Source organism: Capra hircus, chromosome 13 (assembly GCF_001704415.2).
Source record: "Capra hircus breed San Clemente chromosome 13, ASM170441v1, whole genome shotgun sequence".
In the NCBI taxonomy this organism is placed as follows: domain Eukaryota; kingdom Metazoa; phylum Chordata; class Mammalia; order Artiodactyla; family Bovidae; genus Capra; species Capra hircus.
In genome coordinates this window covers 74,055,824-74,068,945 of record NC_030820.1, presented here as the reverse complement: position 1 = coordinate 74,068,945, position 13,122 = coordinate 74,055,824, and the positions used below count along the sequence as shown (strand labels likewise).

The window sequence follows — 13,122 nt, the reverse complement described above, 5'->3', positions numbered from 1 at the left end:
TGCCAGGGAAACCGAGCCGCTGGTTCTCGTCCGGTTGCAGCTGCTTAGAGGCGTTGCGTGTCGGTTGGCCTTTCTCCCTCTCGGGGGCGGCTTCGCTTCGGGTGTGACTGGGGGTGTTCAGTCAAGGGTCGTTCTCTGGCCGGGCCAAGGCCCGTGGAGAAGTGCGGGGCGGGAGGAAGGGAGCAGGTTTCCACGGGCTGGAGCTGGGGAGAGGAGGGGGGCGTTTGGTACAGGGGCGTCTGCGGTTGTCTTTGGAAAACTAGATTTTAATATGCCCGCCACTCAGCTCCCAGAATTGGATGGGCCTCATGCGAGGACCCGAAAACCCAACAAGAGGGGGAGGGGGTCTGGCCCATGGCATCCTAAGCACTCACTCAGGGGTCCCTCCAGGCCTTTACCCCAGGGGTTGCCTCTTGGCGTCGGAAGGCATCTAATGAAGACCCTGGGCTTCTCTCCCCAGATGGTTGATTCTGGGATAGGTTGAGGATGCAGGGGTTTCACAGCTGTGGAGTTCCCCAGATCCCCTTTTGCTCTGCATTAGAGGTAAGACATCCATGAATAGAATTGGACCTACTTTTACCAGGTCATAATATGGGGTAGTAGAAGGTGCATGAGTTTTGCAGTTAGAAAGATCTGAGTTCAAATTCATTATGATAAGATGATAAAGAACACTGGCTATGGAATTGGACTGCTTACCTTTGTTCTGGGCTTCCCAAGTGGCTCAGTGGTCAAAGAATCCTCCTGGAACACAGGAGATCCAGGAGACGTCTGTTCGATCCCTGGGTCGGAAGATTCCCTGGAGAAGGGAATGGCAACCCACTCCTGGTATTCTTGCCCCGGGGAATCCCATGGACAGAGGAGCCTGGTGGGCTACAGTCCATAGAGTTACAAAGACTCAGACGCTGCAAAAAGTCAGACATGACCGAAGCAACTGAGCAGGCACACACGCACCTTTGTTCTACCACTTATTAGCTGCGACCTACATTTCTTTCTGTGATGCAGTTTCCCCATCTGTAGAATGGGGATAATAGTATTTAACTCATAGGGTTGTACTGAGAATTAAGTGAGCTAACTTATGTAAAGTACTTAGACCCTTGGCAGTAATAAACCTTCAAACAATGCTGTCTGTCATTACTGTTATTAAATTCCAGAAGCCACCACTTACTAGCTTAATGACCTTGGGCAGTTTTCCCTCTAAAAAAAGAATTAGTTTTCTTACTTTTGCAAGTTAGTTGTGAGAAATAAAATATGTCAAGCACATATTAGATCAACAAATGTTCATTTATCAGCCTTAAAATAATAAGGTGACTTTCTGGCAACAAACTCCTAGACCCTATTTAGGTTTTTTATCTTGTGCCTTGAATGTCCCCTGCCCTTTAACCTTGTTAGACTAAGCAGAGCCAGTGGACACTATTACGTATCATGGTTGATCAAAGGGACAGATAAAGAAAAATAAAAAGAAATATAGGAAGAAGAGATAAAGAAAGGGAGTCTACATGACCTAGGTTATTCCTTGAGTCAGCAACTGTTCTTTTGAGTTTTGTCAACTAGCCTGCATATAGTCCAAAAATGTCCTATATGGGCCAGAGTGACCAAGATGTAGGTTTTTGGTGCATTTATGTTAGTTCTGAAGAAATTCAAACACTACTTTTCTATAGTTTTTGAATAGTTTGTACGCAGTTGGTTCTAGTCTCTGTTTTCCAGGTTGCGATGATGGGCAGGAGCCACAGTGCATTTTATTAGTGTTGGTTCTTTTCTTTAGTGGTGTCTTTAGTCCTTTCCTCTCTCATTTCAGCTGTAGCCATGTCCCTGAAAAACCCTCTAGGGCTCTCTTTGATCCAGTGTCTATCCCTCTGTTTTCCCAGCTCCCCCTAGATTCTTCATCATTGTCCCTTGTACAGAGTTTGATCATTCTGATCACATGTGTCTTTTGATAGCACCAGGAATGTTCCCACACACCAGCAACCAATCACTTTTCTTCTTCTTGTCAGGAGGAGACATCCTTGGGAATTATTGCGAAAGGGAAGGATCTGGGGCTGGGCTTAGGCCAGTCCCCTTGCCTTGCCCTTCCCTCGGTTGATGTTCTGGGCAAGATGTACATGTCTGGCCGGATTGGAGTTTTCGTCTCAGCTCTCAGCATCATTGTCATGTTGAGCTGCCTCTTCCTCCTGAAGACAATAGTGGCTCTTGGGTCCACGGCATCCAGGGTGACTGTAGGAGAGCGCGGTGAGTTACCCTTTGGGACCCCTGACTAAGAGTAACTGAAAATGACTAGAGAAGAAATCACCCCTTGCCTCCCCCCAGAGTGAGCATCCTCATTTGGGGAGATGATGGTCTCCTCTGTAGGACAGACCTGGATGGATCAATTCTGGGAGCAGCCGGGATAGGTCTTCCTGGCTTTCTCTGTCCTCTCTGGACAAGGAGATAGCATTTCCAGTCTGGCTTACTAGAGGTTCTGGCTTTGCCCAACCTTTCTCTCTCTCTGCAGAATGGCTGGTCCTTGAGTGGTGCTGGGTGTGTATTGGTGGATGGTGGGGGTGTGGGAGGAGGGGAAAGTGGTTGCAGAAATATTTTAGATAAGAATTTGGGAGAGGCTAAAGGTCCCCAAAGTGCATTTGGCTTCCGTTCCCCATTTCTTGAGGCCTTATCAGGTACCCCCAATCTCAGGTGATCTCTTTTGCAGTGAAAGGAGGAAAATACCCTCCCGATAAGAACCTATGCCAAGAGCCAGGCCAGGGGGATGAATCCTGTCTGGCTGGGCAGATGCACTGCAGTGCATGCTGTGGTTGGCTCTGCTGAGGAGTCGTCCCTAAGGATGTCTCGAGAGGCAAAATCCATGTCTCCTTTCCGATCTTGCCCCTGGGCTACGTAGACCCAGCCAGCTTCCTGTCTTCAAGGTTGGCTCTTGGACTCTAGCTCACCTAGAGCACCTCTTCCCCACCCCACCTTTTTTTTTTTGGTGGGGGAGCTGTCTCTTCTCCTTTAATCACTAGAGTCCCCAGTTCTTTGCTTTCTGTCAGGAAAGAATAGACCTTTGATTATCTGTGCTTCTTTTACTTGGAACTCAGGGTTCTTGTGAAGGCTGACCTGCCAGCCAAATCTCCCCATGTAGCAGGCCCCTTCCCTCTACCCAGTAGGATTGTCTGCACCTGACTTTGGCAGCTCCCTTGGGCAGCGCGCCCATAAAAGAGAATAGAGGGTTGTACTCCTTGCCAGGACTCTTGAGGCCCCATCTGGAACTAGGGCTGGGCGTCTGTCTCCCACAGGTCACTCCCTGGCGGCTTGTTGGGCCTGGTACAGTCTTCCCCATGTTTGAAGGTGATGACTGAATTGTAGGGGCTGAGGGTGAGGCTGGCAGCCCAGCTGGGCACCTCAGTGAGCTGCTCTGGGCCCTGGCCAGCCCAGTTGGGGCTGCTTCTTTCCTGGGAGCTCAGCAGGTTAGAACAGTGATTTCTCTGCAGATTTCCCAGAGCCCACTGGCTGCGTGGGGTTCCTCGTCCGGTGGGAAGTGATATTGGCCATGGGGTTATTAGTTAAGTGCTTTTCTACACTTCCAGTCCTGGAGCAGGTCTAGCCCACTCACCCAATAGGACTCGTTGCTACACCCAATGACCGGCACTAGGAGCTCTTCTTTCTGGGCTGTGAACAACTTCTGCTTTCATTAAGCCCTGATTCACCAGAGGCTTCCTGTGCTGTCTGTTTGGTAAGGTAGAGGCACATCAGAGTGCCTGAGGGCCCGGGCTGGACCCTGGACCTGCTCTCCTGAGGCAGTTAGGGTTTGAATATGGGTAAGAAGCCTGGCTCCTCTGTGGCCTCTTTTTATCATCCTTAAAATGGAGGTAAGCATATTTATCTCTTATCAGGGCTTCCCTGATGGCTCAGCAGGTAAGAATCTGCCTGCAATGCAGGAGACACAGGAGATCCCTGGGTCAGGAAGATCCCGTGGAGGAGGAAATGGCAACTTGCTGCAGTATTCTTGCCTGGAGAATCCCATGGACAGAGGAGCCTGGTGGACTCCAAAGAGTTGCAAAGACTCGGAAATGACTGATTGACTAAACACATGCATGCTGCTGCTGCTGCTAAGTCACTTCAGTCATGTCCGACTCTGTGTGACCCCAGAGACGGCAGCCCACCAGGCTCCCCCGTCCCTGGGATTCTCCAGGCAAGAACACTGAAGTGGGTTGCCATCTCCTTCTCCAATGCATGAAAGTGAAAAGTAAAAGTGAAGTCGCTCAGTCATGTCCGACTCTTCGCGACCGCATGGACTGCAGCCTACCAGGCTCCTCCGTCCATGAGATATTCCAGGCAAGAGTACTGGAGTGGGGTGCCATCGCCTTCTCCAAACACATGCCTGCAAGGACATTTCTCTCATAGAGTGATAAGGCAGTGTCGATTCTCACTGCTGTAACAGAATAGTACAGACTGGGTGGCTTATAAACTACAGACATTTATTTCTCACAATTCTGGAAATGGGGACATCCGAAATCAAGGTGCCAGATTAAGTGTCTGGTGAGGGCCTGCTTCCTGGTTTGTAGACTGCTCTCTTTTTGCTGTGACCTTATGTGACAAAAGGCCAGTAAGGGCCACTAGCCCTTATGAGGGCTCCACTCTCTTGACCTAATCACTTCCCAAAGACCCCACTTCCAAATACCCTCACTTTGGGTATTTAGTTTCAACATAAGAATTTTCGGAGAGTACAAGTATTCAGTCTATCCCATGTAGTTGATGCTGATGCTAAGTCGCTTCAGTCGTGTCTGACTCTGTGCGACCCCATAGACGGCAGCCCACCAGGCTCCCCTATCCCTGGGATTCTCCAGGCAAGAACACTGAAGTGGGTTGCCATTTCCTTCTCCAGTGCATGAAAGTGAAAAGTGAAAGTGAAGTCGCTCAGTGGTGTCCGATTCTTTGCAACCCCATGGACTGCAGCCTACCAAGCTCCTCTGTTCATGGGATTTTCCAGGCAAGAGTACTGGAGTGGGTTGCCATTGCCTTCTCCAATCATGTAGTTGAGAAGAAATGTATATAAGAAGCTTGTACAAAACCTGCCAAATAATGCCCAACAGGTTATAGAGTTATGCCCAGCACCTTGCCGATCAGATTTCCTCCCAGCTCTCTGACGTCCGGCCTGTCTATTTCACTTGCTTGCTTATAAATGGATTCAGTACACATTGAGTCGGTCTTTACTACCTGGCATTTGGGCATCCAGGGGTGAGCAGGGCAGTCACGGTCCTTGGTCTCATGGAGCTCAGGCCCTGATGTGAGACAGAGGAAATAATCATAAGTGGACAATAATAAGCACCAGTCATGCTATTGCTATGAAAGGAAAGAAAAGTGTGGGAAAGAGGAGGTATCGTTTTAAGCTGGAGAATGAGAAGAAGCAGCTGGCTGTTGGGTGTAATGCTAGGAAGAGGGAACTGCCAGGGCAAAGCCTGCAGGGTAGGGCTGGGCTTGCTCTTTTCAGGAGGTGAAAGGTCAGTTTGGTTGGAGACGAGAGATGGAGAAGGAGGGTGTTTCCAGTTCAGGTCTAGGCTTTCAGGGAACCTCCAGGGCCTCTGTCTGAGGCTTTATTGTAAGTGCAACGGGAGGCCTTTAAAGCAGGAGAGACCTGGTTGGGTTTTCATTTTAAAAAGACCTCTCTGCTGGAGTGTGACGAATGGATGAGGGGAATGTGGAAGGTGGTAGGCCAGTTGAGAGGCCACTGTGGCAGGCTGGGCAAGGGGGTGACACGGCTCAGACCAGGCTGGCGACAGTGCAGACCCGGAGAAGCGGCAGACTTGAAGTACTTTTTTGGGGGAAAAATTTTATTTACTATTTTTGGCTGTGTGTGGTCTTTGTTGCTGCTTTTGGGCTTTCTCTAAGTTGTGGCAAGGGGGAGCCACACTTAGTTGTGGCGCTCGGGCTTCTCTTGTTGCGGAGCACCGGCTCATGGCAAGCAGGCTTCAGTAGTTGCAGCAGAGGGGCTCAGCAGTTGTGGTTCACCGGCTTAGTTGCCCCAGGGCATGTGAGATCTTCCCCGACCAGGGATCGAACCCGTGTCCACTATTGGCAGGCAGATTCTTAACCAGTGGACCACCAGGGAAGTCCCTGAAATACTTCTGAAGATGGAGCTGACAGGCCTGGTTAGCAGATGTGGGTGATGAGGAAGAGGAATTGTCAAGAAGGATGCTGAGTGTCTGGCTGGAGCCTTTGGGTGATGGTGGTATTCTTTGCTGAGAAGGGGACAAGTTTGGGAGGAGAAGGGTTTGGAGTGAAGATTCAGATAGTGGTCTTAATGTTGTCCCAGAGGCTTCCCTGGTAGCTCAGACGGTAAAGAATCTGCCTGCAATGTGGGAGACCCAGGTTCAATGCCTGGGTTTGGAAGATCCCCTGAAAAAGAGGATGGCAACCCATTCCAGTATTCTTACCTGGAGAATTCCATGGACAGAGGAGCCTGGTGCATTGCAGCATGTGGGGTTGCCAAGAGTTGGACATGACTGAACCAATCTCTGTCTGTCTGTCTTGGGTCCCTTATGGCCCCCCTCCCACTGCGTGAAGGTTGGCCCCTCCTGAGCCCCTGTGAGCCTCCGTTTTCGTATTAGGAAATATGCATTACGTCCTTTTGTATGGATCGAGGGTGTGGGCTCCATGTGTGTTTGGGCCCCCCTTTCCTGAAACCTCCACGCTGTTTGTACAGCTGAGAGAATTAACACAGCAGGTCCAAGGTTAACATTCCCAGAAAGGCCTGCTCACAAGATTGGCCTTGGCTGGCTTCTGGGAATTTGGATTTTTGAGTGAGTTCCTGCCACCCTAACTATTAAGAGTGGTATGGGCTAGGCAGAGAGTGCCGTGTGCCCAGCCCCAAGGAAGAATCTTGAGTCTCCAGTGGGTTCCCTGGTAGAATACCACTTCATACGTGTTGTCACAGTTTCATGCCAGAAGAATAAAGCTCATCCTGTGCAACTCCCCTGGAGCGGGCTCCTGGAAGCTTGTGCCTGGTTTCCCCTGGACTTCGCGTCACGTGCCTCTTCCCCTTGATGGGTTTTGCTTTGTATTTTTGTGCTGTTGTGAATCATGGCCGTGTGTATACCTGTATGCTGAGTCCCGGTGAATCACCAAAACTAGGAGTGGTCCCGGGGGCTCCAGACACACACTAGTTTATTTGTAAGTTTTCCTAACCCCTAAAGCTGTCTACTGCTGGGTCTTTTGGCAGAACTGAGCTGAGTCCCAGTGCTTGTTGATTGGCTTTTAGGTGATCCTTGCAGAGTGTACGGGATTGTAATCATGTGGGTTAAAGGGCACTGGACCTAGTGTCAAAGCTGGGGGTTTGGGGCCCAGTTCTGGGACCATTGACTTCAGGCCGATTTCTCCCCCTTCTGGATGTCTGTCTGTCTATTTACATGAGAAGAAAGGAATAGGTTTGAGGACTCAGGGCCCTTCTTGGCTTAAGAAGTTTTAACATGTCACTTTCCGGCCAGCAGCTGGCATCTTTCCCTAGTGGAGGGCTGGAGCTGAGGCAGCAGTGGAGACTCAGTGAGTGAGTGTTTCTGGGCTTCAGCTTTCTATTCTGCCTTTCTGATGATAGCTTGGGATCTTGGGATCGGGCATATCCAGAGGCCAGATTGACCATCCCTATTCTGGCTCTCATTCGTATTTCTCACCCTGATTCCTGCTGAGGTGACTGAGGTGGCTAGAAACCGTGTAATAGGAGGGACTGAGCTCACCTAGCCTGATGGAGCTGAGAGAGTGAAAGGCAGAGGATGTCTACAGAGGTGGCACAAGCTGTGATCTTACCAGGTGTCTGGGGATAGGTAAAGGACCAATGGAGAAAACCAGATGGCAGTTGAGTATAAAGAAAGACTTTCTTATCCTTAAGGCTGTCTAGCTTAAATGTAAGGATGGCTGGCTGTAGTCGGGCTTGAAGGTAGTAAAGTGAGAGTGAAGTCGCTCAGTCGTGTCCGACTCTTCGCGACCCCATGGACTGCAGCCTACCAGGCTCCTCTGTCCATGGGATTTTCCAGGCAAGAGTACTGGAGTGGGGTGCCATTGCCTTCTCCCTTAATTCCAGCTTTCCAAACTGAGGGGGGATCGTTTGGCAGGGATTCAGGCATCAGATAGAGTGTTGGACTGGGTGGCCCTGCTGGGCACTGGTCTGAAGGGATATATTCTGAGCCTCAGGGCTTCAACCTATCCTCCAAGGGTCCCTTTGTTGCTTCTGATAGTTGATAAATCCCCAGGGAACTCAAGGAAGTCTGGCCTGGGAGACAGTAGAACTTTGGTGTCTGTTCCTTGTCCTGGGGACGAAAGCAGTGGTAGCTGGGTGCTCCTGGCATTGGTTACTTCAGAGTCGTGAGTGTGCGCTCAGTTGCTAAGTCGTGTCCAACTCTTTGCGACCCTATGGACTGTAGCCTCCCAGGTTCCTCTCTCCGTGGGATTCTCCAGGCAAGAATACTGGAGTGGGTTGCCACTTCCTCCTCCAGGGATCTTCCCGGCCCAGGGATTGAACCCGCATCCCCTCTGTCTCCTGCATTGGCAGGCAGGTTCTTTACCCTGAGACACCTGGGAAGCTACTTCAGAGTCAGGCCCAGCAAAATGGTTAAATCTGGGACGTTTGAGATTCTAGGCCTCCACTTTCTAGGGTACAAGGTATAATTTGCTGAGACGTGTTTGCTGCTGGGTTTTTTCTCCATCGGGGAGATTGTTTTTATGCTCAGTCTTCTCAACCTTGGGGATAAAAGGCTTTGTTCCTTGTTAGAGGGATTTTAGTGTTTGTCAAACAAGTGGGGAGGTGTGGGGAGAGACATGTGGTGATGAACAATGATCATATTTTATGAATGAAAAAATCAAGACATATAGTTGTAATACAGACTGACAATGGCATGAAATAGGGGCTGTTTAGAAAATCTAAGGATGCTGGGTTATTACGCCTTGGACTGTTCAGCTGTACAAGGTTTCCCAGGCGGCTCAGTGGCAAAGAATCTGCCTGGCAGTGCAGGAGATGCGGGAGACTGGAGTGTGGTCTCTGGGTGGGGAAGATCCCCTGGAGGAGGAAATGGCAACCTGCTCCAGTAGTCTTGCCTGGAAGATATCATGGACAGAGAAGCCTGGAGGACTGCAGTCCATAGGGTTGCAAAGAGTCAGACACAACTGTGCGACTGAACACATGTTTAGCTGCACGCATTCCCTTGGAGTCTAGCATGTGCTTTTGCCATCATGTCAGGCTTCCCGGAACCAGCTGTGTCCAATCATATGTATATATTCTTTCTCAGAGGCACTGGGCCAGTCCTGTCTTGGTTTTCTACAAAGCCTTGAATGGCCTGTATTTCCCCTCCATTTCAAAAACTTGAACACCGAGAGGAGTGAGTCACGGTGAGCGGGTGTGGTTTGGATGTGACTTCTTGGGTGTGCCTGCCCTGTGGAGCTGGCCCGTTGCCCACCTGTCTTAGGGATGGTGTAGTAGAAAGAGTGCTTCACTACAGACCAAGAGGCTGGGTTTCATCCTGTTTTGGCGCTGACTCACTCTGCGTTCTGGGCCATCAGCTTCTCTTCTCTGAGTTTCATTGTCTGTCTAGGGGCAGTGAATGTGTCCCCTGGAGAAGAGCATGGCAACCACTCCAGTAGTCTTGCCTAGAGAATCCCATGGACAGAGAGCCTGGTAGGCTACAGTCCACAGGGTCCCAAAGAGTCAGACATGACTGAAGCAACTGAGCAGGCACGCGTGCACACACGCTGCTTACATCATACTTGCTGGGGTCTTGTCGGTCAAAGCAAATCACCCAGTCCAGCCCAGAGACAATAGGGAGGGGGCTACCCGTGGGCATGAGTTCAGCAGCCAGCAGTGCTGATGTCAACCACAGGAAGCAAGGAGGGAGGACGAATACTGGGGCGGCAACTAGTGAGTTTGTCACAACTTGTTAGACCTCAACCGCGCTTTTCAAGCTGCATCTGGATATCAACTCCGTATTTTGTGGCCAGCATTAAAAAAAAGAAGAAATAGAATAAGAAGTGTCAGCGTTGAATATACATGAATGCACATAAACATGCAGCCTTTAAGCATTCCATTACATTTTTGTTTGTGCATTTTGTACTGGGGTCCCAGTAAAAATAACTGGCAACACTCGGCTGGGGTACCTCTGAGCCCCAGTGTTCTGATTCCGTGGCAGAGCTTGGCGGTGAATGTCCAGCTGACCCCCTTCCGTGTGAAGAGCTGTGTGATGGGGACACGTCCTGTCCCCAGGGACAGAAGTGCTGCAGCACCGGCTGTGGCCATGCCTGCTTCGGAGACATTAAGGGAGGTACGTCAGCTCTTTGGGGAAGAGATCCTTGGGTGCTCCTGGGCTCCCAGAGCTGGTTAGGGAGGGAGCCATCTGTGGTCGTCTTCTCTTTCTGTCTGTGGGAGGAAGTCAGAATCCTTATCCTTCCAGTCCTCATACCCTGGCCCCCTCCAAGCCAAGGCAGTCCTCCTCCTGATCAAGGGGCCCATGTATGGCAGGGGGTGGGGAGTAGGAAGCCCAAGCACCAGGGGTGAGGGTGGTGGTGTGGGAGCCTCGCTTCTGCACCCCATTCAGGCCCACCCCAAACCCACAGTGATATCAAGTCCCGAAGTGAAAAAAGAAAAAAGTTTGTTGCTCAGTCATATTTGACTGTGTGACCCCATGGACTGTAGCCCGCCAGGCTCCTCCATCCATGAAATTCCCCAGGCAAGAGTACTGGAGTGGGTAGCCTTTCCCTTCTCCAGGGGAGCTTTCCCAACCCAGGGATCAAACCCAGATCCCCCGCGTTGCAGGCAGATTCTTTACCATCTGAGCCACCAGCGAGGTACCTCTAGGGAACTCCTTGTGAGACACCATTTGGAAATCATTAATCCAGATGCTCTCTTGGGGCCCTGCGGGGGCTCAGATCCTCTAGCTTCAAGGTGTCCCAGCCAGATGTTTGATTAAGATCTAGTCAGAATCAGGGATGGATTCATCTGAGCCTCTGTGTCTTAAGTCCCAGATGGGATCCCACCTGGAGTCACTGGAACCAACCGTCCTGTCTCTACACCTTTGCCTGTCTATCCCCCAGGGTGGGCCGGCGACTGTCCAAAAGTCTTAGTGGGCCTGTGCATTGTCAACTGCATGGTCGATGCAAACTGCCAAGCTGGGGAAAAGTGCTGCAAGTCAGGCTGTGGCCGCTTCTGTGTCCCACCCAGTCCCATCCCCCCAGCGGGCCCTGAACCCCACCCGGACCATTAGGTCTGACTCTGAGTTGGGTGAGTACAGTCCCTCGTTAACAGTAACAATGGTATTCACTGCTATGTCCAAAACACCGACTTAGGTGCTGGGTGGGAACTCCAGAAGGGCAAGGCAGTATTTGCCCTGGAGAGTCTAGTTCGATTCTATTTCACAGGTCAGGACCCTCGTATAGGCCGTATGGGCATACAGGTGATCAGAGTGAGTGTGCTTCCTTGGGAAGGTCCTTCTCCTAGAAGTATCATTTGATCTGGGCCCAGAAGGCTCGGCTAGATGTGACCCAGCTAGGAGAACACAGAGAACAAGCTGGACGGGTGACCTGGTGCCCAAAGACACAGAGGGTGGACTGTGTGTGATGCGCTTGGGGGACGGGTGGGGTGATATGAGAGAGGGGGTGAGGGGCCAGACAGGCTGCTCTCATAGCAGGAAATACAAGGTTGGTCACTGCATGACACGTAGTCTTCAATGCCAGTTTAGCCTGGATTGTCTGAAAAGCAGGCAGCCGTTTAAGGTCCGTGAGCGCAATCTTTGCTAACTTCTCCAGTGTAGAAGGGGAGACAGACATGCTGGGGAGCTGGAGCCAGGAGGGCGCAATTATGACCTGATGTTTCTTCTTGCAGGGCCCCGGTACTCTCTCAATCTGATGTGTCCTGAGCGTCTAGGGGGCTTGTCCTGCAGCCAGGAGAGGCTGTCGTCCTGGGGCTGGTGGCACCCCCGGGCACTGTCACTGCCCTCGCCGTGTTGCTGTTCCTACTGCTGCCTTGACTGTGGGAAACCCGGCCCTGGGTCTGGGCAGTGGCTGTGTGGTGCTTGTTCTCCCCAATAAAGGCTGGTGCTGACCCTCTTGTCTGTGCTGTTTGAGGGCTAAGATGAGGAAAGAGAGCAAAGGGGTCTGAGCGTGCTTGTGGGATTCTGGGATTGACTTCTTTCGGAGGGATAAGCGATCTATTCTGAGAACACCAAAATGGATGCTGGTTGGGTACGGCCAAGGGGGAGTTGGGTGGATGCCAAACCCAGGGTGACCTGCCATCGACATGTGTCTCAGCTCCAGGAGGGGGAGAGTCAGGCCTCTTTCTGGACTTGCTGACTTTTTTTTGGTTGGAGAATGAGGGTTGGGGTGGAGCTGGGGTGATGGCTAGTTTTTTGAGTCGCTTGGATGATCCCACCATGGTCCGCCTTCCTTGGGGGCCAGCCCTTGGCTTCAAGATAGGCGTTTTGTCCCCTCCAGGAAGCTTTGCTATAGGGTGGGATGTCTTTAGGCTCTTTGGACCAAGATAATTATATATATATATATTTATGGATCAGATTCTATATCTTAGAGATCTTTTATGCCATCACATGTATTCTTCTAATAGAGCTCCATAAAGATAACTGGGGTTCCCTGGTGGCTCAGACAGTAAAGAATCTGCCCACAGTGCATGGAGACCCAGGTTCAATCCCTGGGTCAGGAAGATCCTCAGGAGAAAGGAATGGCCACCCACTCTAGTATTCTTGTTTGGAGAATTCCATGGGGGGAGGAACCTGGCTAGCTACAGTCCATGGGGTCACAAAGAGTTGGACACAACTGAGTGACTCACACACACACACCAAGATAACTAACCAGTTATCTCTTTTTGGACATTCTTTAGGTTCTTTGGACCAAGATAATTTTTTAAAAATTCTGTTTTTTATGGATCAGATTCTATATCTGGGAGATCTTTTATGCCATCACATACATTCTTTTAATAGAGCTCCATAAAAGTAAGCAGTTATCCCTTGTTGGACGTTAATATCTTTACACAGAGAATTCCCTGGTAGTTCAGTGGTTAGGGCTCCATGCTTCCACTTAACAGGGCATGGGTTAGATCCCTGGTTGGGAAGCAAAGATCCTGCATGCTTCTCAGTGCGGTCAAAAAAAAAAAAAAAAAAAAAGAGG

The 13,122-nt window shown here is 50.6% G+C and overlaps 1 protein-coding gene across 1 annotated transcript; it reads left to right on the top strand.

The window, feature by feature from the left end:
* Positions 2-12,047, top strand: WFDC3 (WAP four-disulfide core domain 3). The gene is made up of 6 exons (XM_018057932.1): positions 2-101; positions 461-543; positions 1,992-2,226; positions 10,140-10,271; positions 11,041-11,227; positions 11,828-12,047. Exons 2-5 carry the CDS (start codon positions 487-489, stop codon positions 11,208-11,210), a joined length of 594 nt encoding a protein of 197 aa, XP_017913421.1. The 5' UTR covers positions 2-101; positions 461-486; the 3' UTR covers positions 11,211-11,227; positions 11,828-12,047.